The sequence below is a fragment of the Callospermophilus lateralis genome, unplaced genomic scaffold, assembly GCF_048772815.1.
Source record: "Callospermophilus lateralis isolate mCalLat2 unplaced genomic scaffold, mCalLat2.hap1 Scaffold_83, whole genome shotgun sequence".
NCBI classification, from domain to species: domain Eukaryota; kingdom Metazoa; phylum Chordata; class Mammalia; order Rodentia; family Sciuridae; genus Callospermophilus; species Callospermophilus lateralis.
Window position 1 is genome coordinate 5,418,895 of NW_027516368.1, and position 27,885 is coordinate 5,446,779.

Below are 27,885 nucleotides of genomic sequence, written 5' to 3' on the forward strand. Positions count from 1 at the left end.
TTCATACACACAATTAACACTGGAATTTGGAGAAGCATTGGTTATGTATTGAAAGACTGAGTTTTCTCTTTTTGAGTTTTCCATATTTATTATTTCATCTGTATGCTTTAAATCTCCACAGTCACATAAACTCCAGACATAACAATGGAGCTATATGACCCATCAAGATATACAAAAACTATTGGCAAGCTTTGGAACCAGTTGTTTTTGCATCTGTTCACAATTAATATATTCTCTGCTAATCAAGAATATGGAAGCAACTACAGTCATGCACATTGTATTGATAAATTGTGACTGTTGAATTTTTCTGTAACTGGTTGCTTTTGTCATTCAAATGCAAGTTATGTCCAAATGGATATAAAGACTATGTTGGTGTACCTAGCTCCTAGCCAGTGTGGAAGATAGAAAACCTATTATAACTAATCCTTGGGAAGAAAAAGTCTGCAAAATGGCCCAAACGAGTTTACTGCTCAGGAAGCAGTTTTACTGTAGGGAGTGGGTTTTCCACAAGCTTCAGCATTGCCTCCAGGAGAAATCCAGCTGCTGCAGTAGTGCTGTCAACACACCTTCGCTTGTGATGAATTCTGGGAATAACCCTGGTGCTGTCTCAGGAAAGGCAGCTGCCTGGGGTGTGTTGTTGGTAGGAGGGCCTGGTAGTGGCAAGACAGCCCTGTGTACTGAACTCTTATGGCCAAGTTCACCTACAAGCTTGCAGAGAGGTTTACATCACCAGGCTTTGGCCTTTCATTTCTGCAAAGCCCAGGACTCTGATACTTTGTGTGTTGGAGGGTTCGTTAGAGGTCTGGTTGCCCAGATATGCTACAGTGGACTACTCCAAGGATATGAGGACAAACTACGAGATCCAGACATTCAAAGCCGCGTACAGCCTGGGGAATGTGAGAGGAACCCAGCAGAAGCATCCAAAAGGTAACAGCAAAGAATGTCATAGTGTTTTGGTTTCTGTGCAACAATTAGTGATTTTTAGCTAGTTTGTTTTTTTTTTTTTTTTTGAGGTACTTTTACTAGTTCTGTGCAGTTGGGCTTAATCTGTGGTTGTGAGTACAACTGTTTATTTTAGTATGGGAAGAAACAGAACTTTGTAATGCACAGTATATAGATTAAAAGTAAGTCTTAACTATTGTAGTTTAATAACAGAATGTTCCGTTTCTAACAGTAACTGTCAGTGGTAAGAGGAGTCTGTTCTTATGATAAAGAAGAACAGTTAGCTGCCTGGAAACCAGGCCTCATTTTCAGGGAGGATGAACTATCTATACTGTGAGCTGAAGTAGAAGAACTCTCAGTGTAGAAGCCAGTACCTTTTGTTTATAGTATATTATTTTTTACATGAAAATTTCTCCTTAAAAGGCATTATAGGCATTGAGAATCTGAAGAAAATTTGCTAATGTGTTTTTGGGATTATTTCCATATTAACTTATTGAAAAGTTGAATTATAAGTTTATGTGATATTTATAACGTAGTGAAAATTTTGGGATTATTTTAGTGCTTTTAGTGAGTGGTGCAGAGAACATTTCCCCCCCTAATTTTAGTTAAGCATTTGTTCATGGTGAGTGGACTGATCTAAGCAATTTGCTTTTTGAAGTGACTGCAGATTCAAAATCTGCTCAAGAAAACATAATTTCTTGAGAATATGATTTTTGCCTGTCACTTCCTTAGTCATTGTGAAAGTGGCAATTGGTTATTGTGTGCTGGCTGTTGACTCCCTTCTACTTGAATGACTCATTTTGCCACACAGCTTTTTCTCCCCATATTAACTAGGCTTTAGCAGGTAAAAGTTTGTGCCCCAAGGATTATGGAACACTGTGCACTGGAGGTTTGTATGAGTGTGTCTCCTGGACGATTGGAACAGTTTTAAGTAGCTCTGAAAAGGGGGATGCTTGTTTTTATGGTCTCCTCAAATCTAGTGTCATGAAATCTATAAAGTTTGAAGGCATATTGATAATATTTAGTAATTATAGCAAACAGTATGTTGGTCATTGTTCTAAGAGTTTTATAAATATTAAACCATTTCATCTTCATAATGTTCTGTGAGGTCATTCCCATTTACGTATGAGGAAACTGAGGGGTGGAAAGTGAAGTAAACTGTCCAAGCTAGTTAAATGGCATTTGAAGTATCTCTCTCCATATTTGTAATAATAGGTTTCTTTTAAGGACTTGATAAAAAGAGGAGTGATGTAGAAGTTGGTGTGCAGTGAAGTTGGAGAGTGAGGGCTGGTTCACAGTGTGGCTAAGAATGAGGAATGATAGCGTAGAACTGAACGTTGTAGGGGTTATTAAACTCACAGATGTTAGGGTCTGTAAACAAGTCAGAATGGCGCCTGGCATTTTGCAGAGGGAATGGTTTGTGAAGTAATGCCAGAGAACCATTAAGTGTGGAGATTCCTTATTGGTTGACTGCTGTATCTAGTTTATGTTAATTAAGATATGCTGTGTGGAATGTATATATACCCCTCCTGTCCTACAATAAATGGCTCCTGCTCCTGCTGTATCAATGTACACAAGTTGTTCATCACCCCCCGGTTATTTTACTGCAGCCGAACTGCGGCACACAGAGTTTTGCTTTTGAGAAGTATAGGACTCTTGGGGCCTTTTAATCTGTCAGTGCAGTCCAGTGGAAGTCAGGATGCATCTTTTGGTCATCAGAATCAGGCTTAAAACTGTTACATCATTCACCAGTCTATGAGGATGCCTGAGTTAATGCTTGTGGCACGGATGGGAGATGGCAGGTGTGATGGAGCGGGTCCATTCTGCAGTCACTGTGATTGAGCCAGTGAGGGAGTCTTGAAAATGAAAATTTCCCTTTTAGGAGACAATGATCTCTACACAAAAACATCTTTTATTACTTTTTCTCAAGATAACCATCAATAGTGAAGGCCTGAGTTTTAATCTCTTTGTCATCAGTAAGTTCATGAACTATTTGGATGACACCTAAAACAATTACTTTCAAAGAATTCAAGAATACCCTAATTAATTAAAATTATATAATTTTGTAATTTATTGGAATGCATATATAAATTTCTAACACCTAAATGTTTAAAATCCTGATAACTATATATTTTTGATGTTGTAATACTTAAGCATACCTCTCACTATAGAATCATTGATTTTTCTAAAAGAAATTTTTCTCTTACTCAGTTGTTCCTCATATTTTCTTTTTCTTGTGTAATTTACAGTTATTATCTAATCGAAGGAAGAAAGAAGCATTTAGAGCTATGTGTGAAAACCGCACCAGCACTGCTTTTCTGATTGACAGTAGGTGCTATTCTTGATAGTGGGTGCTAATCACTTTGTCTTTCCATTCTATATTTCCTGTGTCTACACTTGCTTGCCCTTTTACCACATTAACCAGTAAGAATTTCCTCACTGGATGCTGCCCCTCCATCCTGGATTTCTCACCCTCCAGAATGGAGAACTGAATAAACCTCTCTTGTTTATAAATTCCACATTCCCTGATATTTTGTTGCAGAAGCAGAAAATTGACTAAGTCAACTTACTTCTTCAATAGGTCCTTCAAGGAATTTTAATAGGAACATATTCTATCAGGGCATGTATAGTTGTAATTTAATAGCCAGACAGTGGGACAGAGGACCATTGTTTTCAAGGAGTTGTGGTATTTTGATGGAGATAGAAGTAGCTATGTGATGAGATGAAATATAAGCAAAGATACACAAAATCTTTTTTTCACTTTAAACAAAAACAAAATCCAAAACCAGCTTTTATATTGTTATTTTCTTAACATTTAAAATCTGATAATGTTGATAGTTCCACATAGTCATGTGAAACAATTTATTAGTAGTGAGAAATTGATAAAGAAAAAACCCTTATTCTCAGATATACTAAGCTGGGGGAACTTTCAAAGAAGTGATTTAGTAATAGATGCTTTTTTAGCCACTTACTTTTTTTTCAGTTTTTCTTTCTATTTTTCCCTGTATTTTACTCTTAATACTAGGTGAAACACATAATATTGTATGCTGACTTCTTACATGCAATGATATGACTGTGTATTAACATTAAGTACCAACTTGCAGAGTTCCATTTTCCTGAATAACAAAGAGAGGTAAAAGGAATTTCATATTAATCTAGTTCCATACTGTCATGTTCCCTTCTGACTTGGCACAGTATGTCATTTCTTAGATTTAGTTGTCATGAATTTTTTTTTAATATCAATTATTTTTTTAAAATATTTTTAGTTGTAGATGGACATAATTTTATTTTATTTATTTACCTTTTTGTGGTGCTGTGGATCAAACCCAGTCCCTCATATGTGCTAGGTGAGTGCTCTACCACTGAGCCCCAGCCCAAATATTCTTTTAGTTGTTGATGGACCTTTATTTGTTTATATGCAATGCTGAGAATCGAACCCAGGGCCTCACACATGCTAGGCACGTGCTCTACCACTGAGCCACAACTCTAACCCTAATATCATTAATTCTTAACCGAAAATATTGAGAGCAAATGCTGTGTGTTTTTAAGAACAGTTCATAAAAAATTTCATACAATATTATGTGTTTCACCTAGTATTAAGAGTAAAATATAAGGAAAAATAGAAAAACTGAAGAAAAAGTAAATGGCTAAAAAGCATCTCGTACTAAATCAGGTGAGCTGTGTTAGGTTGATTTCTGTGGGAGATCCAGCAGTGAGCAGAGTAGGCAGAGTCCTACCTTCATGGAGCTTGAATTCGTATTTCTGTAGAGCGAAAATAGCTAAGGTAAATAAGACACATTAATTTCTGTTGTTGCTTTTTCATTGTATTTTTAACTAATTTTGGAGTTTGATGATTTTTCCAGTTCTGTTGTTAGTGGAACACGATCACGTTCTTGGACTGGCTTCTTCCATTCCTGCCCCTTCCACTTCTGTTAGGGCCTTGTGTGTCTTGTTGGACGGCCCTTGTCTAGAGTTGGCTTAGAGGGGAGCCCCCTGGTGACCTGGGACTGCAAGACGCCTTCCAGTATCCAGGACCTGGGGAGGGGCTGGAGGGTGCCTGAAGGCTGGGTCTGGTTGGAGCTCCGGGTGAACCTACTCTTGGGCCTTGAACCCTGGCGTCTTCGTGGGAGATGTCTGGCACAGAGCTGGAACTCCCGATCCTCACCCTGGTCATGTCAGAGCCTGTGTTCATTTCAGGCCAACATCTGCAGGACCAGGAGTGAGTCTTCTGTGTGTGGCATGGCTTCCTGGGTTGCCCTGTGGAGTAGGAAGAAAGAGTGTCTCCAGGGCACACCATATGAAGCATAGACAGAATGAAACTGTGATGACAATTTAAGATCAGTTGTCTAGGTTTTGAGAGTTCAGCAGGAAACTCGAGTCCATGGTGGAAGGCAACGTGGCTTGGTAGGACAAGATGGCAAACTGGGAGACCACCCTGACACTTGTTGTTGTGTCAAATAAGAGTCCCTCAATGATGGACTGTTCTTTCCCAGCTTTTTATCTGTTTCTGTAGCATTGATGGTTCTTCACTTTTCTCTCTCTCGACTTCTACCTTCTGTCCTCGCACCCCTTCTGTTAGGCATATGTTGTATCTCGTACCCCTTCTGTTAGGCATATGCTTCTTTATGACATCATTTCTGATGAATTTTTTATATGGACCCTCGTGCTTTGTGCGGCACTTTACATACCATAATGCCAGCTGTCCTCTGAGGGAGAGCAGCACACAATGCTGCTGCCCACCTAGACTGTCGCAGCCTAGCTGAAAGAATGCTCAAACTCTTCATGTGCGCAGCTGTCTTACTTCATGAAGCAGTGCTGTGCTGCTGAGAACATTCTCAAGCATCCTTTTAAACCTGTACTAGGAGTAAAGGAGGGAGAGGTGCTGCAGCCCACTTGCTGGGGGCCAGGTTGCTGGACCGTGGGGTGTGCATTTTCATCTTCCACTCTGCGACATGCCTCCAACTGCCCTTGGAACGTCTGTCCATTTATGGGCTTGTAGTAGTGCGTATTGAATTTTCATTTTCCACTAGGCCACCAGCTTTTGCTTTGTTGTCAGGTTCTGTGTGTTGTGAATTTCTGTTCTGTTTGTGTTGTAATCAGGATAGTAGTGAATGCATCCAGAATCCCTAATGCCTAATAATTATGTTCTTTAGTTCTCTTATGGAATTTTCATTGCTGATTTTTGTAGCTTCCATTTGTTGTTGGAATTCTCCATCTTTCACCCTTTTATATACATCTATTTTCTCCAATATTTTAATCACAGTTATTTTAACCTCTGGGTATTTTCTCAGCCTATATTAATTATCTTTTTTCTCTAGATTACTAATCTCCTATTCTTTGCCTTTTCCTATCTAACAATTTTTTAATTGTATGTCAGATGGTGATAGATGATCATGGTGGCAGAGAAGGCTTTCCCTCTCCCTGCTTGGCCAGGCTGGTGAGGAACTGGTGCAGGTGAGAGCAAGCTGGACTGGGGTCCTTGCTGACCTTGGAAAGGCCTCTGCTTCCTGTCTGTGCTTGGCGTAGTTTGGCTGGTCAGCTCTGCTCAGCTCCGAGGACTTGTTAATTCACTTCCCTGGGAGATGTTAATGTGTGGTGCTTTTGGCCTTGATTCCTTACACATCCTGGAGTTTTGTGTTTAAAGCAAGCATTCTGGCTTAGCAGAATTCTTCTCTCACATGCCGCCAGTGGAGCCCTCAAGGTGGCTTTAGACACACCTGGCCTGGTCTCTCAGGCTTCTAAGCACAGCCCACAGTTTAGCAAAGTCCCTTAGGGAAAATGAACCTTGTGTTCAGGACCCATCACACATGCACTCTGCTCCTTAAAAGGGACACACTGACTCCTACAAACCTTGCTGTCTTTGCTCCCTTGGTAGAATCCCTTAAGGCAGCCCAGTCACAATTCTTAGTATGCACCTGTAGAATTACACGTGTCCCCAAATCAACAAATGACCCCTGAGAAGAAACCAGCAGTCACTTTGTTCCTCACTTTGAAAGAGCTCCTGCTCTGGAGTTCCAGTTCATCTCATTTTCTTGCTTTAGCAACCCCCTCATGTTGGTAAAAATACAGTTGTCATTTTTCTCTCTCAGTTGCCAGTTGCTACAGGGGAGGTTGGTGCTGGGGCCTACTGTGCTTCACCCTGCAGAAGGCCCTTGACTTTCCTTGTTTTACTGGATTTATGCCTCTGCTCATTATGTTATTTCCTTTTTAAAAAGTCAATTTTGCCCCTGCCCTTATTTCTCTGAGCAATACAATTGCATGTTTTAAGCCCTTAGCAATTTTCTGAGTTACTTTAGCTTAGACGCGAGTACACGCTTCTGGGTTTGCTGCCTTCTGCTGAGTGCTGAGTTTCATTCCCCCTCTTGGAACTCTGTTATTCTTACTCCAGGGGTTATTGATCACCTTACCATTCTGTCCCCAGGGTGACCGACTATGAGGGCTGCAAATGGGAAGGTCAAGTTCCTCCTGCAAGCTGCTGACTTCTAGATTCAATATTGACTTGAAGTGGTTACTTGCTGTCTCCACTGCGGCTAGCTCTGTGTGCTCCACTGAGCATACTCCCCACATTTTTAATTTTATCTTTTTTTATTGTTGTATTGGCCCAGCCCGTGTCCCAGCTCTGGTTTCAGCCAGTGAGTCCTAGTCTGGAGGCTGGGGACTCCTAGTTCCTTCACTCCCACCAGCAAGCACCCAGGTACCACCGCAGGCTTTGGGGCAAGCAAGGCTTAACGAATGTGGTTTTTCTGTTTCTGACTCTTCTTCTCTTTGGTTATATCTTTCTTTATGTTTTCATGTTCCATATCTCTGGGCTATGTTTTAGCAAGGACTACACAGTTCAAAAAATGTGAAAGTTGGGCTGGGGATGTGGGATAGCACGCTCGCCTGGCATGCGTGCGGCCCGGGTTCGATCCTCAGCACCACATACAAACAAAGACGTTGTGTCCACCGATAACTAAAAAATGAATATTAAAATTCTCTCTCTCTCTCTCTCTCTCTCTCTCAAAAAATGTGAAAGTATTGTAGTCACTAGGCAGAAATTCAGGGACACATATTATCCCACATTTTGGGCAAACTTTTTCCTGATTTTAATTTTCAAGTACATTTACTAGGTTTTTTTGGTTTTTCTTTTAAACTAATAGGTAATATTCCATCCCAAACTGGTTGAAAGTACTAATGATACTTCTTTTTCTTCTTCTTTTTCCACATGCTTTAGATAATGATTGGGGTAACTTTGTTTCTAAGAAAAGAAGATAGAATCTAAGTTTGTTTTCCAAGAGAATACATGATATATTGATTGAAAATTACTAGTACTTTAATTTTTCTGCTTTACTCTCATCTTCTGTAGGAACTTAATTTTTAAAGTCTGGGTTTTTTAGACAATTTAACAATTTGTTAATGAAGAGATGGTCAATGATTTCAGAAAGTACTCAGTGCTCAGAACTGCTTTTTAGAGCAAGCAGACCTCATGCTCTGGGCAAGTACTCTGCCACTGAGCCCCCTGCACAGCCCCTAGATTTATACTGTTTTGATGCTAAATTTCACCAGATGATAATGGCATTTCAGCTCCAATATTCAAAATAGATAATATGCTAATGCTACTTGGTGTCAGTAAACTTTCACTATAACAAACGTCTGAGCTAATCAACTTTGAAAAGATTTACTTTAGCTCACAGTTTTAGAGGCTCCAGTCCCTGATGAGGTGAACCCATTGCCTTTAGGCCTCGGGTGGGACTGGTGGCAAAGTAGAAGGACTCTTCTCATGGCCTGGTGGTGAAAGAGGACGAGGAAAGGGCAAGGGTTCCACTGTCTCATTCAAAGCCCCCCTTCGTGACCTGAAGACCTCCAAGTAGGTCCCACCTTTTAAGGTTCTGTTACTTCCCAGTAACAACAAGTTGGGGACCTGATGTTTATCACATAGGCCTTTATGGGACATTTATCCAAAACATAGCCTAAGTGTAATCTGATTTTTAAAACTTCTTAAAATCAAGGTAATTGATGATGAATGTAGAAAAAAGTATTGATACTTTAAACAGTGTCTTATCTGAGGGTACTTTGGGTGGGTGCACCTTGGTGACTTTGCAGTAACTAGCATGCAGCAACAAGATGAAACCTGCAACAGCAATCTTTGTGTATTGAAGGCACATTCTGATAAATCACAGAAGATCATTGCTGACACCTTCTTGCTCTGTCCTCATAAGGTAGCAAAAGGATGAGCCAGCTTCTGAGATCTTCTTTACAGGGGCACTAATATCCCATTCCTGAGGGCTGTGCCCCTCTACCCACTCACTGCCTAGAGACCACCCCTGACACGTTGGAGGCTAGGATTAAATCTGTGAATCTTGGGAGGAATGCAGAAATTTGGACCATAGCTAGATGGTTGTTTATGTTCAAGTTTTAGGTGTGTTTGAAGGAGAAAATGAATTAGCATATACACCAAATATATTTGATTTATGAGACAAATACCTTTCATTCCTGTAACCATCACATCCAAGGAGAAAGCCACTGATTAAAAACAGCTGCCAGTTGTATCACTCCTTAGACATACTTTTCAGGGTTTGAATATGATTCCCTGTGTTTATTACTTGAGAATTTTGGTTCTTTATCCACTTTTGGAAGTAGAGCAGCTTGAAATAATACACTGCTTTCAAGTAGATCAGTAATTTTGGTTTGCTATTATTGTATTCAAAATTTTCTCTTCTGTCCCCATTTTATTTCACCAGATGCACACAGTTTTTCAGATAAAATCTATTTTTCCTTCTTACTGCACTATTTAGGAGACTTAGGAAGGGGTAAACAATCACATGACAAATCAAAATCTTTGTATATTTAGAGCAGAATGAGAAATCGCTCCTAAAAACTGTGTTTCAGTAACATTCCATGATTATTGCATCAATATTGCTTTGCTCATAGGCCAGGGAAATAACTGGAATTTTAGCATTCAGGGAGTTAAAGTTTGAAGTATTCTTCTCACTTTTAGAATCACTGGAAGGCACAGTGTGTGTGTGTGCATGCAGGAAACTTGAGGAGTTCTGAGTCCCAAGTGCAGTGCAGTGGGAGAGTTACCTTCCTGTTCAGAGTGTGAGTCCCAGAACCTTTCTCTGCTCCTTTCCATCTGGCTTGTTCTCCTGTCTGAGTCCTGTCTGGTTGCTCCTCCTCGCATTCCTACATCGTGTTCTCCCAAGTCCATAACAAAGAAATGCCTTGTGTTGAGTCAGTGCATTTTGGTGCTATTATTAACAAACATGATTGAAGAGTTTATCTCAGAAAACATGCTGGAGACACACATTTGCTTAGGGTGTGTGGTCTTCAGTGAATTCTTTCTATCTGTATTTCTTTATTGCTTTCACATTCTCTCTCAAAGATCAATGAATTTAATGAAATATAACTTTGCCTTCGATTGAAAATGAGTTCTCTGGTACTATTATTTGAACAAAAATAGTGGACCTAACAGCATTCGAGGATTGGGGAAATGTTGGGAGCCTATGGCAGTTAGTTAAACTGTGACCTTCAATTGAAAAAGTGTTTAAAGAAGTAATGCTGTTTATTTCAAATAGCTGCAAATATTTTTAGTTTTTTTGTATTGTCCAACTTTTTTAGAATTTTTAAATCATTTACTTTGTGTTTTTAGAGGACAAACCCAGAGCCTCACATGGTAGGCCAGGGCTGTACTGAGCCACATTTTGTTCAAGTTTTATTTATCAATATCTATTATTTTTAACTTTTTAGTTGGAAATACATGGTTTGGGGAAATGCTCTTGCTGGCATGAAATAGAACTATTATTGATATTAAAAAATCAGACTTTTCTCAGAAGGTGCACTTCCCTCGATATTACAGTGGGCCAGAGCCAGTGATGGTGAGGTGGTGTGTGGAGGGAGCTCTGCCTTTGAGATTTTTATGGTGACACGCTGACGTACTCACCAGGAGCATGACAGCTAAGGAACTGTGTGACCCCTGCACTCGGAATTGGAATACCGGGTCAGTACAGGATTGTTTCTTTAGAGCACCTCTGAAGTCTAAAGAAAATATTGAGTCCCCAGTATTCCTCTGAAGTGACCACACTAGGTTTTGCCATATTTGAAAAGTAGACCCTTTTCCTAATGATGACACATTTTTTGTTTTGTTTGTTTTTGTGTAGGTTTAGCAGATCTCTGGAGAGCAGTTTAGTTTGTTTCTTCCTAGAACCCAAACCAAAAAGTCACACAGTGGGCCATATTCAGTCCTTGGACACAGTGAAGTGGGGGCAGCACTGCAAAGATGGTAGGAAGCAAAATGGATGCGTTGTGGGTACAAGATACAGAGTGTGCCTAAAAAAGTCCAAGTATGTCAGGAATTTAAGAAAGTAACTAATGTAAGGGAAAAATTTTATAGGAGGTCCTATATTAGAGTTCTCCTGAGAAACCACTAACAAATAGATTTATTATAAGGAATTAGCTGACAGTTATGGAAGGTTAGAAGTTCCAGCTTCTGTCATTAGCAGGCTACAGACCTGGAAAACCAACAGATAGTTCCAATCTGAATTCAGAGGCCTGAGAATCCACAGAGCTGGTAGTTGAAGTGTTAGTCTGAAAGTCAGCATTCTCTAAACCCAAGAAGGACTGAGTTTTTTGAGTCTGAAGACAGGAAAGGCTGGTATCCCATCTCAGGCATCAGGTGGCCACATCAGCTCTCTCTTCTAGGCAGGGCTTCAACTCCCCCCACAAGAGGGGAGCAGTCTGCTCACTGGTCCACTGATTCAGAAACACCCTCATTGACATGCCCAGAGCAATGTTTGACAAGTGCCTGAGCACCCCCCGGCCCAGCCAGATTAACACATGAAATTAACTAAAACAGCTCCCTTGGAGCTGAGTGTGAGCCAGCAATGAACTGTTGAATTTACTTTTAAAAATGTGACACTGGAACGAATGAGCACTGTTCTGGATATCAACACTAAAATAAACCTACTTGTTCATTAATTCAGTCAGTAAGTATTTATCGATCCTCACTTTTTTCAGGGTCCTTTGCTAACTGCTAAAAATCTAATGGTCAGTGATATGTAGGTGGCTCCTTCTTCCCCAGTTCCTTGGTTCCTTAGTTAATTACAGTCGTGATGGACCTTGATGCCTGTTCTAGCAGTACAGATGTTGAGATTCTTACCTGGTAGCTTTAGAGCAGTGTGTCTCAAAGACCTGCGTGGTAAGTGACACCTGGGCTGAGCTCCAGGGAGTGGAGAAGAGGGGTGAACACTGTAGCAGGGAGCAGACAGCTGGGCAGGTCCTACATGTGAAGGGCTCTGTCCCCAGAGCCAGGAGCTCTCCAAGGAGGTGAGTGTGCTCACCAAGAGCTGATGGCTGGTCCTGTCCTAGAAGACAGAGACACAGGGTTTTGACTCAGTGTGCTACTAGGAGCAGATGGCACCTTCCATGGAAATGAGCTGGTCTAAGAGCATTGGAACCTCCAGATACCAACTGAGAAGAAGACATCCCATTAACAAGTTTCTTTTCTAAATGAATTGCTCAGTGGTATACAAATTAAGGATAACGTCAGCCCCTGAGTTCTGACTCGGCTGACTTCTTGCTGCTCCGCAGGGAGCTGCAGGTTTTGTTTTTTCAGAGACAGATTAACAGTAGTAAATTATCAGTTTTATTTGCATTCAGTGAAATTGAATCTGAAAATCTCTGTGGAATACACTTCTGTAAGTTTGACAGATACACAGTCATGAATCCTCCCCAGTGATGATACAGAGCAGCTGTCACCCCCACATTCCCATTTGTTTGTCTTTTGTAGAACCCTGCCCTCATGCCAACCTTTGGAACCACTGACCTGTCCTTATAATTTTGTTTGTCTATGTGTCATATACATGTAGTCTTACATGCAGTCTTCTGAATGTGGGTCCTTTCATTTACAGAATGCATTTAAGATTCATCCATGTTGTATGAAGTATTGGTTTTTTTCCTTTAATGACAGAGTGGCCTTCTCTTGTATGGATACTTAGTTTGTTTACCCATTCACCAGCAGAAGAAAATCTGGGTTGTTCCAAGTTTGGAGGATTATAAATAAAGCTACTATTAGCACTTATGTACATTTGTATGTGTGAGTGTGTGTGGCTGCAAGTTTCAGTTAGTAATACCAGGAAGGGGCATTGCTGAGCCCTGATAGGTGCATGTTAGGAATCTCTAACCTCACAAGTGATTGTGCAGGTGGAGGTGGCTGTGTGCACGCTCTATAGTGGCCCAGATCCTTGATGTTTTCAGGATTCATTCAGCTCAGAGAGTCTATGGTATCTCCTGGTAGTTTTGATTTGAATTTCCCTAATTATAAATTTCCCTAATTAATTAATAATGTTGAACATTTTTATGTTTAAAGATGTAACACTGGAATGAATGAGCACTGTTCTGGATATCAAGTATAAAGTAAACCTAATCTGCCTCTGAAAAACCAAACCTTCAGCTTACTGTGTAGCAAGGAGTCAGCCTCCTCAGAACTCAGGGGAGTGACACTGTCCTTAATTTGTGTAGCACTGAGCGTTCTATGACACCCCTGTATCTTTTCTGAAGTGTCTGTTTCAGTCTTCTTCCTATTTCAAAAAAAGTAGTTTTTTTATTATTGTTTGAGGGTTCTTCATGTATTCTGAATATAAGTCTTCAATCTGAAATATATTCTGTCAGTCTTTTGTTTAACTTTTTATTCTATCAGTGTCAGAAAGTTAATTTTGATACAGATAAAAGTTTTCAATTTATTTTTCTTTTGTGGATCCTACTTTTGGGGTAGGGTCTAAAAACTGTTTACCTAACTCAAAATCACAAAATGATTTTCCTAGATGCTTTAGAGTTCAACACTGAAGGCTTTGATCCATTTTGAGCTGATTTTTGTATGAAGGGTGAGATATGGATCCAGGTTCATCTTTTTTTTTTTTTTTTTTTTTGCATCTGGACATCCAGTTCTTATCATTTGTGGAAAAAACTTCTCCTTATTCAATTGACTACCTTTGCAGCTTTGTATAACATGAGCTTCCTGTGTTAATGCTGACCTATCTCTACAGTCTCTGTGTGTATCTATAGCATATACCAGGCTGTCTTGATCACACTAGATTTATCATACACCTCAAAAATGGGTAGTATACATTCGTCAACTTTGGTCCTCTTTTGCAATAATTTTTATCATTTTAGATTTTTATGATTGCTTGTTGAAAGCAGAATGTGTTATGGAAACAATTGAGGTAGAAGTAAGTCATTCTTGTACCTGCAGGTGAGCCCCTCGTGTTTTCCTGTGGGGCCTTCAGTGTGGGGAGGAAGGGGGAGGTAGGCGATTTGAGGCTTGGTATGGTTGCCGGCTGCCCCTCGGATGATACCTTGTGCGTGGCGTGGGGTGGATTTCCAGGGGGTTTTACTCCTTCTCTGTCTCCTAGCTGCTCTCAAACACTTCTTTCCTCACACCTCCCCTTAGTGCGGTGGTGGAGGGGGGGGCTTCTTTCCCAGCAAGCCAACATTGTACCATTTGTTCTTGAGGGTGGGTGGACTTGGCAGTCCTCCCCACTCCCTTGCTGTGGGCTGCCCCCTATTTGATGGTTCCCTGGGGCAGTAGTGTTTTTCTTCCCCCTTCCCCCTAAGGCTTTTCCCTGGGGTGTGGGTGGGGAAGAGTCTGAGGAGGAATCTCCTTCCCAGTGCTTCCCAGCCAGGACTGTTGCTGTTTAACCAATGAAGACACAGATGAAGCCCGTGGGGTCCCTGGAGAAGGTCAGATGGAGGATTCGAACCCTGCGCCTCCCTTTTATCCGAGGCCCCCGGGGCTCCACTCTGCTCTTCCTCCTCCAGTCTGTACCTCCCCCGATTGCTGTGGTTTCTGCCCCTACGACAAGTGCTGGCTTCTCTGCAGTTGGGTTTTTTTCTGGATTTTGGGCTTCAGGGTGGCCCTGTGACCACAGCGCTCTGATAGATTCAAAAAAGTCTTGAACTTGTGACTTGTCTAGCTTGCTTTGCTGTGAAGCCAGGAGGAACGTCTTTCTAGTTCCCCATACCTGAGGAGGTGACCCAGAGTGTGTGTGGAAACCTGTAGTTCCACAGTGACAGTTTGAACTCCGAGAAGATCATTGTCCTGTCCATCTGAATATGTATCATCTATTAGTATATTCCTTATAATTTATTTCCAGCAGCTTTTGAAAAGCTAATCAGCCGCTTTTTAAAAGGCAGTAAGTAAATTCATCATATCAAGAAAAAAAGAGCAATGAATGTATTTCCTTTCAGAATCTCCCTCTGTGCTTTCGGCTGCTTCAGTCTGGAGTCGCAAGGCACCTATGGGCTGGTCAGCACTCAGACTCAAGGCAGGGAACATCTAACTCAAGCACTTGAAATTGAATGAAAGAAAATATTAAGAATGTAAGGCTGGATATTAATGAAACTAAGAAATGAAAGATACTTAATAAGATATATTCAAAGTAATGAGCTGCTTAATAAGATATTTAATAAGATATATACAAATTCATAAGCTCCATTAAAAGATATTGGATGATATATATATATATTAAGTCAGACCCATTAACATATTGCTGCTGTTAAATATGTTGATTGATATTTTTGTCTCAGTTTGATAACCTACACTGTTGCATTATTTCAAATGGAATATTATATGTATCACACAAACACATATCAACATGTAAAAATCTGTTCTAGACTTTCTAAATTATTCATTATTCATGAATGTGTACTTTGGAGGAGTTTTCTTTTTATAGATTATAAAATATAATTGAATAGAAATGTGGATCTTGTGTTACTTGGTCTAAGTTTTCCCAAATAGATGACTTTGAAATAATGAGAGGGACCTGAACATGGGAATTCTGAGTTTACTAAAGTTTTCATTGAAGGCTTTTTTTTTATTTTTGGGTACCTGGGATTGAACTCAGGGGCACTGGACCACCGAGCCACACCCCCTGCCCTATGTTGTATTTTTTTAGAGAGAGGTCTCACCAAGTTGAGAAGCATTTGGCTGTTCCGGAGGCTGGCTCTGAACTCAGGATCCTCCTGCCTCATCCTTCTAAGCCTCTGGAATCATAGGTGTGTGCCCCCGCACCTGGCACTTACCTAATGCTTTAAAATATTAAAGTAGCATCTTCTCTACTCAGTGCCTTTCATACATGATGCAGATCTACGGTGTCAGTGATTTGTGAAGACCGTTTTGAGCACTGGGAACCTGCCAGTGTACAGCATTGGTTCTCTAGAACCCTCAGGGTCAGGTCCACACTTCATTGAAAAGCTCACAAAGCCCAGTATTTACTCTTTTCCACAGTTCTTTCTTTCACACTTTGCTCAAGGGTATTTCTCCAAGCCCATGCAACTGCTGTTGCCTTAACTAGGTTTTCTTCTCCCTTCCTGTGGGCCCCGACCCTTGACCCTTGCTCTTCCTCCTCACCCCCTCCTGACTTTGACCTCAACAGCCTCAACCTCCACACCCAGTTCCCCTGACCTCGTCCCACACCTATTAGATTTGTAACTTGAAACTTACTTTATGTCATTTTTTTTCTTTAAACTATGTGCATCAAAAGAGCATGTCTGCAACTCCAGCTACCTGGGGAGCCAAGGTAGGAAGGTCATGAGATCAGGTTAGAGCTCAGTGGAGAGCACTCTACTAGCATGCGCAAAGCCCTGGATTCCATCCCCAGTACCACAAAAAATTTACAAGAGCGGGTCAGGACTGAGGCAGTTTTGGTCTTCAGCACACACCCAGAGCTTGGCATGATGCTCACAGTAGGTCCTAAGTCATGATGTTTTGGCAATTTGGGATGGGAGACACATAACTTCAATACCCTGTGCTCATTGATATGATAAACAGTGATAGAATTGCTAACATAGAAAATTAGAGTTGATCATTTCTTATTGACACATTAGTAAGTGCAATGGAAGAAGACTCACTAATGCCATGACAGCATTTAATAAAGATTTGACCATAGAAAGAGACTCAACCTTGAAGACCAAGGAGAAGCCAGGTACATGAGAGAAGGGGTGTGCAGACCAGGCACAGGAGGCTGGGGCAGCTGTCTGGTAAGGATTACCAGGGGAAAGCCACGCATGGCTGGAGTCCCTGGGGAAGGGTGAGTGGCACAATAGAAACTCCCTGGAGGGGACATGGAGGCTGGTGGGCCACCCTGGTAGCTCAGGGGAGAGAGAGTAGGAGTCTGGCACCTAGGCTGTATGTTAGCTATTCTTTATTATGACCACCTCAGTGTGAACCCATGGTGAAGTCATTGTTTCTCACATATTTAGAAGATTCATGAACTGCTTCATCAACCTATTGCATCCAAGGACCCCAGTGAACAGGTACTGTCCTCATGGAGCCCACAGCCTGGGAGGACAGGTCAGTCTGCCAAGGGAGAGTCCAGGTGCATTTAACTCTAGTTCCTCCCACTGAAGTCACAAACCTCAAAGTGCCTTGCAGGGTGAGGTATGGGCTGCAGTTTAATGGGTAAATGCCGCAGTCTGGCTGCAGCAAAATAACCTGGGGGTGACGAGGAACTTGTATAGATTGATACAGCAGGAGTGGGAGCCTTTTATTGTAGGACAGGAGGGGTATTTATACATTCCACACAGCTTATCTAATTAACATAAACTAGATATAGCAGTCAACCAATAAGGAATCTCCACACTTAATGGCTCACTGGCATTACTTTACAAACCACTCCCTCTGGCAAAATGCAAGGCACCATCCAGACTTGTTTACAGACTCTAACAGGTAAATATACCCATATTCACTGCATACAAATTTTAATTTACTACAGTCGAGACTGTAAACAAGTAATTTTGCAAATCCTGGGACAAATATTTAGGGATGTGAGTTCACTCCAGTGTGTTGTTTCAAGCCCTTTTCACTATATTCAGCATCCAGCTGGTAACTGGCTGCATGCTGCTTTTTCCCCACCTGTGGTGAAGTTCAAGTCAATGAGCCACAATGAATATGGCTCAGATGTCCACTCTCAGCACTGTGACAGGTGCTGCAGGGAGTCCAAAGGTGTCTCTGTTCTTTGGGATTTGAGCACATGGAGTGGTCACAAGCATGAGCAGTGAAAGCAATAAAACACAGGACAGGGGAAGGAAAGGGAGGAGGGCCATCAAAACATGTCAATCTGGGCAGGGTCATCAGAGAAAGGGCCTGGTCAGTCAACAAGGTGGTCAGTCAAGGCCTGTGTGCCCTTGAGAGGCTCTGGAACGTTGGTCTTAGGGATTGATTTCAGGGATGGAGAGCGGGCAGTAATGCTGAGGAGTCACTGGAGAAATACTCAAAACCTGCAGGCTCACGGGGGACAGTGACCAATACTGCACAGTGATAGGAACACTGTCTTGGCCAACAGGACTGGCGAGGACACAGGGAATCTTAAAATCATGATATTTACAAACTGTGGGTTATTAAAAGCCTCAAAGCCACAAGAATAAAGGTCCTCCCCTGTGTTGGTGGCATGGATTCTGACTCATGGCCCTGTCTGGCGCCCTTGCGAGGCACCTAGGCATGAGTTGGCTTCAGCAGGAAAGTCAGGACTCCTCTGGGGAGGAAGATAGGCCTCAGGGAAAGTGCCCATTTTCTCACCTGCCGTTGATGCTCTGTTCCTCTATTCCTCTGGGGTTCTGTTCACTGATGTGCAATCCCAGGCCCACGAGGATGAGGTGCAGAGACCCCATGGACAGCAGGGTCTGGGGCAGGACTTGGGCTCAGGTCAGGACTCCACCGTTTAGGTAGACTGTCAACCTGTGCATCCTGAGTGTGACTTTCTGTCCCTGCCCTGACTGACCACAGGCAGATCTGGATCAAGCCTTCTCACTGAGGGACCTTCGCAGCTTTCCTTTCACCCCGCAGTGCTGGGCTGTCCTCTCTCACAGGCCCCTTCTGGACACTGTGCTGCTCTCTAGATTCATGACCCTGGCAGGACCACGGAGGTTTCTTCTCACTGTGATTCCATCACATCCATCAGCTGTCACCATGTTCACTGATCAGCATTCACAGGCACATGGGCACACACACCTGTCATCCCAGGTTCTTGGGAGCCTGAGGCAGGAGGATTTCAAGCTGGAGTCCAGCCTGGGCAACTCAGTGAGACCCTGTGTCAAAGTGAAACTTAAAAAAAGGGAAAGAAATTTGATAAAATAATAAATGGGCACATTATTGTGCCAAGTGTTTGGGGGATTTGGGTGGTTTGATTTTGAGAGGAGAAAAGAACCCTTTTTTACTAAGAGGGATTAAAAAGGTCAAGTTTTCCAAAATGTGTAAGTGGAGAAGCCTTTGGCTCAGGAGCTATGCTGGAGACACACAAGCTTACTGTCCAACCTTTATTACCTGATGGAATATGACTTGCCAAGAATCGATTTGACCTGCATCACTTCTTCTTTGAATGAAGAGCTTGTCAAGTGAAGGAACTTCCATTAACAGAGTTCTAGGCTCCAGGGGAGGATCCAGCTGTTGGGATCAGGTGAAAAGGAAAATAGTCGTTTGTAATGCAAAGAAAAAACAATGTACTTATCTATGTGTGCCCTTGGGTAGACGGGAACAAGTGACTTCAGAGGTGTCAGTGAATGTTTTTTCAGCCATATTCTCAGTTGCAATGGAGCAATACATTAACAAAATTGAGTCCCTCTGTATATTTATGTTATTTCTTAATTTGAGAGAAAGTAGAAGTGTATTCATATTCAGCTGTAAATCTTGTTTTGCAGTGAAACACTGGGAGTGGGATACAAAAACTTCAGTTTTAGAATAAACACATCACTTTACCTAGTTCAGTTGTTTTCCTTTTCATTTTTCCACCTGCATAGCAACATAGCTTATTAAAAAGGAAAATGTTTACCTGACATGCTGGCACACGCCTGTGATCCCAGTGGCTCAGGAGGCTGAGGCAGGAGGATCACAAGTTCAAAGCCAGCCTCAGCATTTAGTAAGATTCTGTCTCAAAATAAAAATAAACAAAAAAGCAAATAAATAAATAAATAAATAAATGTATGTCAGAGAGATGTTGCTCAGGGGTGGAGCCCTCTTGCCACTCTCCAACCTTCAGCCCCCCAGTTCAATTCCCAGGACCAATGGGAAAAAAAAGAAAGAAAAAGCACTGTTTGTTTTTACAATGTGGAGAGCTGGGCTATATTCACTTATATTCACTAGCTATAGTTAGTTAGCAGGAAGGTGTCACATTTGATTTATACATTTCCTGTTGGTAGTTTCCAGAAGACTTTAACCCTTGCTATTAGTTTGATGAATATTCATTTAGGATCTGCTCTGTGTTAGGCTTCTTTCGGGAGATCGGGGATATAATAGTGAGCACAAACCATTGTTATTTCCAGCCTCTCTTAAAACTTGCTTCTTCTTTGGTTACTTTTCTGAATCTTCTTGTTCATTCTCCCCCCACCCCCTACCTTCCCTGTCTTCCCTCCTGGGCTAGATATGATGCAGGATTTCTCAAAGCCCTCTCCCTGAACTCCCTCTGCCTCGCCCTCCACTTTCCACCACCTCATGGCCCTGCAACATTGCACATTTACATCAGTCCCTCTTCAGTCCTCTCCTCTCCTAGGCCTTGTGGTCTGCCATGCACTGGAAATTCAACTTGGAAGTTTAGCTCTCAAAACAAACACACTGTCTACTGACATATCCAATTAGTAAAAATCATTTCAATAAATTATGATGAACGTATGATAAGAAAAAGAAAGAGAATACTTTAAGAAAACACTGGGATGGAACCTAAACTGGACTGTGTAAAGGAGTCACTATGGAAGTGATGTGAAGTTGTGACATGAAGGTTCACTTAACATTAGTTAGACACAGTTCAGTGGTCTGAAGGCCATGTTCCAAGAAGAAAGAAAAGTACATGCAAATGCCCTGGGGTGGGGAATGTGCACTCTGAGTCATAGAAGAAAGAGCAGGAGGAAAAGATTAACATTAAACAGAGACATGAGGTGGGAGGAAAAGGGAGAGAAAAGGGAAATTTCATGGAAATTGAAGGAGACCCTCATTGTTACACAAAATTACATATAAGAGGTTGTGAGGGGAATAGGAAAAGAAAACAAGGAGAGAAATGAATTACAGTAGATGGGGTAGAGAGAGAAGATGGGAGGGGAGGGAGGGGGGATAGTAGAGGATAGGAAAGGTAGCACAATTCAACAGTTACTATTATGGCATTATGTAAAAAGGTGGATGTGTAACTGATGTGATTCTGCAATCTGTATTTGGGGTAAAAATGGGAGTTCATAACCCACTTGAATCTAATGTATGAAATATGATATGTCAAGAGCTTTGTAATGTTTTGAACAACCAATAAAATAAAAAAAATAAAAATTAAAAATAAAAATTAAAAAAAGAAAGAGCAGTGTGTGGGCTCTGGGAGGAGAGAAGTGAGACAAGACCCTGGAGAATCCACCTGGGTGTGAGCAGGGAGCTTCGGAAGTCAGTCACAAGTGTCGCTTCTTATCCTGAGAAGCCATTTTCAGCAAGCTGTTCACTTCACCTCATCTGTGTCCTCAGCAACCTTCTACCTAAACAGAGCCAAGGCCAGGTAGAGGCTAGGGCATCGTGGCCTTGGCAGTTCAGCACTGAGCTATGGTTCTGGGCAGATGGTTGGCAGCGAGGTTGGAGTTGCACGCGTGGCCTTGGGCTGATAGCAGTGGTACTTCTCAGTTGGACAGAGGTGGGGAGGAGGACGGAGGGGACAAAGATGGTGTCCAGGTTTCTGCCTTAAGCAGTCAAGTGAGTGGCCAGTCAGGGCATTAGAAGAGTGGCCATTCCAGGAGACAAGGATGGCTTGGGTCTGTTGAGTGCATATTGCTGTGAGGCTCTCAGTGGAAACGCCCAGCAGGCAGATGGTTATGAGCTCTGGAGCCAAGAGAGTAGTCTTGCTTTGTGGCTCTGAGTGTAGTATTCATCAAGTAGCCTTGAGTGTAGACATGTCATTCACAGATTAAACAGGGTCACCGTAAGCTCAGAACCTCGATTCTGTCCTTGGACCCCTCCCTCTTTCTTCCTGTTTTCATGTCAATCAATTATCTAGTCTTGTCAGTTTTCTCTCTGTGTTCTTTCTTTCTTTTATTTATTTTTTTGGGGTACTGGGTTGAACTCAGAGGCCCTCCACCACTGAGCCACACCCTGCACTATTTCGTATTTTATTTAGAGACAGGGTCTCACTGAGTTCCTTAGTGCCTCGCCATTGCTGAGACTGGCTTTGAACTCATCATCCTCTAGTCTCAGCCTCCCAAGTTGCGAGGATTAGGATCATAGGCATGTGCCACTGCTCCTGGATCTGTGTTCTTTCTTATTCATGTCACCGTTCCTAGTTCCAGTAGTTTTACTGGGTTCTTGTTACTTTTCACCAGAACTATTTCATACTTGAGGGTCATGGGACTGGTTTCCAGAAGATTCATCAACTAGTGCAGGGAGCCAGGAGGGCTATGCCCATTAGCACTATCATTTGTCCGAGAGTCTTGGCCTTGGGGAAAGAAGGAAGGGAGACACCCCTGGGATTTAAGACACAGAACAGGGAGGTGGAAAATCAATATTTGATTAAACTGCTCAGGGAGACATCAGGATTGCCCTTGCATACAGGCAGTCTAGGACATTTTCCTTTTCCTCTTAGCTGCTATTATTCACCAAATGACATTTTTTTCTACCACTCTGCTCTCCATACCTTCAGCTGGCCATAATAATTCTTTCAACTGAAAATTAAACAACTTAGATAGAACTAGGGATGTGTATTTGACAGACATTTTTCTAAATAGTTCACATGTATAAAACCATTTGATACCTATAAATATTCTGTGAGCTCCCTGTATTATCCCATTTTACAGATGAGGAAATGAGGAACATGGATGGTATGGAGTGTCTTTCCCAATGTCACACAATTTATAACCGCTCTGGCTCCACAGTCTGGACCATCCTCCAGGAAAGTGAGGCCCTGGGCATGTTCTGAGCACCTCTTAGTTGTGCTAAGAACAAGGACTCCAGGAGAAATGCATCCAAGCAAATATTTAAACATGCAGAGTTCCAATGTCTGGCAGGGGACAAGAGCACACTAGGCAACTTGTTTTAAAACCAGGCTACCTACATAGCTAAGAAGTCATTTCTTTCTTCAGAGTGGGTTGAGTTCCAGGAGAGATGGCTGGCATGGAAGGCATTTTCTCGAGGGAAACGCCAGGGTGACCTCTGCCATGGTGAGCCCCGTGCCCCTCCACAGTCCCTAAGCTGCACATGAAGAGTGGCTGCAAAGGCAGTGTCCACAAGTTAGGTTGGGTGGTCATCACCAAGGTCACCATCGTTTCCAATCAGGGGAAACATCTGGTGCGTGGCAGCCCGCCTGTCTCATGTACGTAGAGGGGGCCTTGGCGGAGATCGCATTTTCCTACCTGATGGCCTGAAACCCTGAATATGCCAGTCCGGACTCTCCCCGTTCTGTTTCAGATTTTATGGGACTTTCTAAATAGGCCATTTAGTATTTGTTACTCCTTTGGAAATGAGTTTTCTGGAGCCAGTATGAAGTGATAAGCATTTATAGACAGACGCTTTGGACAAGAGCATAGAGGGTCTTGAATTGGCCTTTCACTGTACAGAAGAACTTGAACAGACTCAAATGCAAATCCAGATTTGTAGGGGTTTGTGCAAGTGAAGTGTATGATGGAGCAAGTCATTTTTTCCAGTATCACTTAGTGATTATTAAGGCTGCTTTTTAATCTGACTCACTCAGAGGGGAGTGCCAAAGCATCAGTAGTAAACAATCAGTGTAGTTAAAATGTGAAAAAGACAAAGAAAAGCAAACTGGAGAGATGTTTGAGTAGAATGGGAATTGAGCCAATAAGCCTGACTGGTAGAGTCTTTGGAGGAAAGCCATGAAGTCTGTGATGTTTCTCTAGTTAGAATGAAAAAAAATTAATATATGTATTTTATATATACATGGTATTGGGTAAAAAAAGATGAACTCTTTCCTTTAGATTTGAGATTTTACTGATTCTGAGACTCCAAACGGAATACAAATGAAGATTTTAAAAGGTATGATTAAAAATACCATATGCAAACATGGCATTTGGTCAATAAACATTTTAAACTAACCTTGTCTTTTCCATGACTCTGAATCTTACTTCATGTTTTGCATAAGCACAAAGGTGTTGTTTCTGATTCTGCACCATTTTTTATTTCTATCAGGAGAGTACACTTTTTTAGCCATCGAAAGATTTCTTCAACGTGAAATATTTTTTTAAAATGTATATGATTTTTGTCATACAGTTTTTCCACTAAAAACTTTAGTTCAGAGGCTTCATCAATAAGAATTAGGTTAAAAAATAGCATCCCATGTGGAAACACCTTTTTAAAAAAATAATAATTTTTTTATTGTTTGTTTCTTTACTTTTGACATTTAGATTTTTTTCCTCCTGCTAGTTTTCTCTTCACCCAGGGTTTATTCTTAGGATTTTCATTACTTGAGATGGTTTTACCAGTTGGCGGTTTACTCCAGCTCTTCTCTGCTGCTCTTTATTTGTGTGTGAATAACAATAAAATGTACTAGTGCAGTGGGCTTTTAAATCCTCTAGGAGGCATACAGCAAGTGCTGACTCTGTGGTAGGCATTACACTAGAAGAAAATCTAAATTTTCCTTGTTTGAAACTTCAAAGAGAATCCTTCTAAGTTTGCTGAAATTGAATTTCTGAAAGTAATTAATGCACAGAGCACTTTAAAAAGTTTTTATTCTGTCACATGAGTTAAAGATTTTCTCAGAAGACATTTTACCTTTTAGATCCTATAAAAGTGGTATTCATTAATTTTTATGGATGAACATGTATATATGCATTTTCACATAAATGAAATCTGTTATAGTTTGAGATTTAAAAAAGACCAAAAACTCTACAATGAGATTTTAAAGTTTGACATAGCAGTTTAAAAGTATAAGGGAATAGAAGCGATTTATTAGTCATGTTTTAGTTGCTGTGACCAAAACACCTGTCATAAACAACTTAAGGGAGGAAGGTTTCTATTCTGGCTCATGGTTTCTGAGCTCTCAGTTCTGGGTTCAGGACTTCCCCACCTCTTCATCATTTTCTACTCTTTAGAAAGACACTTAACACAGCCTCTGATTGGTTCTTCTTGGGTCAGATATTCCCACTGGCTGCTAATCTTCGCACTGTGTGGGTCGGGCTCCACGTGCCCTGTTTTGAGTTGGACAGAAAGGACAGGTGACGTGGGAAGTGGGAAGTGGGAAGGGGAGGTTCAGGGCCAGGGAACTTAACTCACAGGTACACCACCGAGGATGTAGATAAACTGTCCCCCCTTGTTGTGACTTTTACTTTAGAGCAGTAATTCATTATCCAAAACACAAAAATCACATAAGATGTTCAGTTAATGAATGCATCACTGTGGCCTGTGTACATGTTAGCTATTGCCTTGATAATATTGTGTAATAAGGAGCCACAATGTCTCAAAGTCCCTCAAGGGAACACATGCATTGAGGTATCACGATCAGGAAGCTCTAGGCTCAGGTGTAACTGGGAAGCTCTGATTTGGGCTGCCAATCTTTCAGCTGGGATTCCTGAACTAAAAACCCATGGTTCTCTTTCTGGAACTAGTGGGCTAGCAGGGCCATATTGTTTTAATGATCATGACAGAGGTACACAGCAAACACATTTCAGGCCTCTACTTTGTCATATTTCTATATCCAAAGCATGTGTCTTGGGTGAATTCCAAGTCAAGAGACAGGGAGGACCCTCCACCTTTAGTGGGAGGCACCCTGCAGGTGCTCCAAGGGAGGGGGCAGACTACGGCCAATAATCCAGTCTATCTCAGCCTGTAGCTCCAGTACAAGTCAAGAAATTCTTCTGTTTTCAGCAGTCTTAATAGAGCTTTCTCTATTTCATCATCTCCAGTATCTATTAAGCGAGGAAAAAAGTGAAGAAAACGTTGATGAACTGAAACTACATAGTCAATAACCTGTATCCTTTCCCACTGTCCATCTCACAGATTCTAACAGATTGAAAGACTGCTATCATGGCTATTTGGATTGGGCTATAGAAAGAACAAAGCAGGAAGTAAAGCAAAGCATGTGGGAAAAAACTCACTTTCAAGTTTTATTTTTAACCCTCCTTTTCTTACTTTTTTCAATTTTGTAATTTTAATAGCTTTTTAAATTATTTCCTTTTTATATTTTTTGGTAAGTTTCCCAGTATTTAACTAAATTAAATATATTTTAAATTTTCCTCTGATTTTATCAGTGTGGGTACTATTACCCCCCTCCCTCCTTTTTTCTTTTAACTATGGGAAGGCAAATTAATCTCATTTGCAAATTTTCTGTCATGCTGCTCTGGTCATATTATTTCCTTGCTCATGGACTTTCATTGGTTCTTTATTGTTTAAAGACTACCTAGCTTGTTAGGAATCTTGTATAAATTAAAGGTAATATGAGATATGATCTATATTGTGGTTCAAGAGGGACCATCATGTCTAGCAGCAATTATGAATTTATTGAGACTTGAATATAAAATTTTCTTTTATGAGACATAATTATATAATTCTAAGATTTATAATCAGGAGAAATGGTTAATACAGACAACAAATACTTTTTTGGTATTCAGCCAAAAAATAATTTTGATCAACTTTGAAAAAATTCAGTAATTTGTCATTGCTAAAAACATGGATCTAACTTTTCAGATCCATGTTATATAAGGATAAGGATCTTTTCTTATAATTAATTGTTCTCTACTATTAATTTTGAAGTTATGAAACACTGGTCATATACTTTTGAATAATGATTTCTCCTGTCTTCTGTGTCAAAGCAAGACATTTGCTGAGTTTTGAAATTTTTCTTCTCTTTTTATATTTGCTTGCTTGGCGTTGGTGCTGTTTATCTCCACAGCTTTTGTTGTTGTTGTTGTAGAGCTGGGTTATTTAAGGTTTTGATTTTGTTTCTGTTTTGATTGGGAATGGAAGGTGATTGTGTTCAATCACTTAAGTGCCTGAGCAACAGGGAAGGGAACCCCCAATTTATTTTGTATTACTCTGCTAGAGAGAACTCCATCAACCTTGGTTGTGAGGGTGTGGGTGGCATTTGTGTTCATAAACTCAGGTCACACTCGAGGTTGATGTCACACTGCTTTCATTTGCTTGTCTCTCAAGGGTTTTTTCTTAGCATAGAGTCAACTGATTATTTCTCTGAGAATATGTATGTATGGTACTTAGGGCAAATGGAGTTGGATTAATATTACATGTGTTCAGGTTGCAGTTTTATCTGGATATTTGTATATTGTATGAATGACTTACTATTGCTACCTTTCTGCATAAAATCTGAGAATGTCTTTATTTCATCTTCATTCCTGAAGGACTTTTTTTTCTGGAAACAGGTTTGTGAGTTGTCAGTCTTTTCTTTCAGGCCTTGATAAATGCACTGCCACTGTTTTTGAGCCTTAATAGTTTCTAAGGAGAAACCCACCCCATTAGAGTTGTTGTTCTTTCATGTGTAATATGTTGTTTCTGTTGGGCTGATTTTAAGATCCTTTCTTTGCCATCAGTTTCTAGAAGTTTATGTATGATGTGCCTTATTATAGATTTCTTTGTGCTTACCCTGTTTGGTGTTTCCTCAGCTTCTGGAATCTGTTGATTTTATCAGATTTTTTTTGTGAATTTTTCTTTTGTCAGATTTGGGAAAGGTTGAGCCTTTATTTCTTGAATCCATCACCCTCTCTTCTTTCCTTACTGAACTCATTGACCAGACAATTAGATCTTTTAATGTTGTCCCACAGGATCGAGAGATTTCTTTTTTTCTCTGTTGTTCAGTTTGAATAATTTCTATTGCTCTCTTTTTTATTTTTCTATATTTTCTTGGTGGGGTTAATTTTTTTTGTCTTTTGGAATTGGGGGTCAAACCGAGGGCTAAGCGAATGTGATGCAGACGCTTTGCCACTGAGCTACATTCAGCCCTCTATTAATCTCTTTTTTAGTTCATTGTTTCTTCTATTACCTACATTTTCCTCTTGAGC

At 41.0% G+C, this 27,885-nt stretch overlaps 1 protein-coding gene across 1 annotated transcript in view; it reads left to right on the forward strand.

The window, feature by feature from the left end:
* The first annotated feature begins 334 nt into the window (after nt 1–334).
* LOC143389358 (ankyrin repeat domain-containing protein 50-like) overlaps nt 335–27,885 on the forward strand; it is a 60,878-nt gene continuing 33,327 nt past the window's right edge. The window contains exons 1-2 of the mRNA XM_077108482.1: nt 335–340; nt 383–927. Coding sequence (XP_076964597.1) covers nt 335–340; nt 383–927 — 551 coding nt within the window. The remainder of the gene's footprint in view (nt 341–382; nt 928–27,885) is intronic.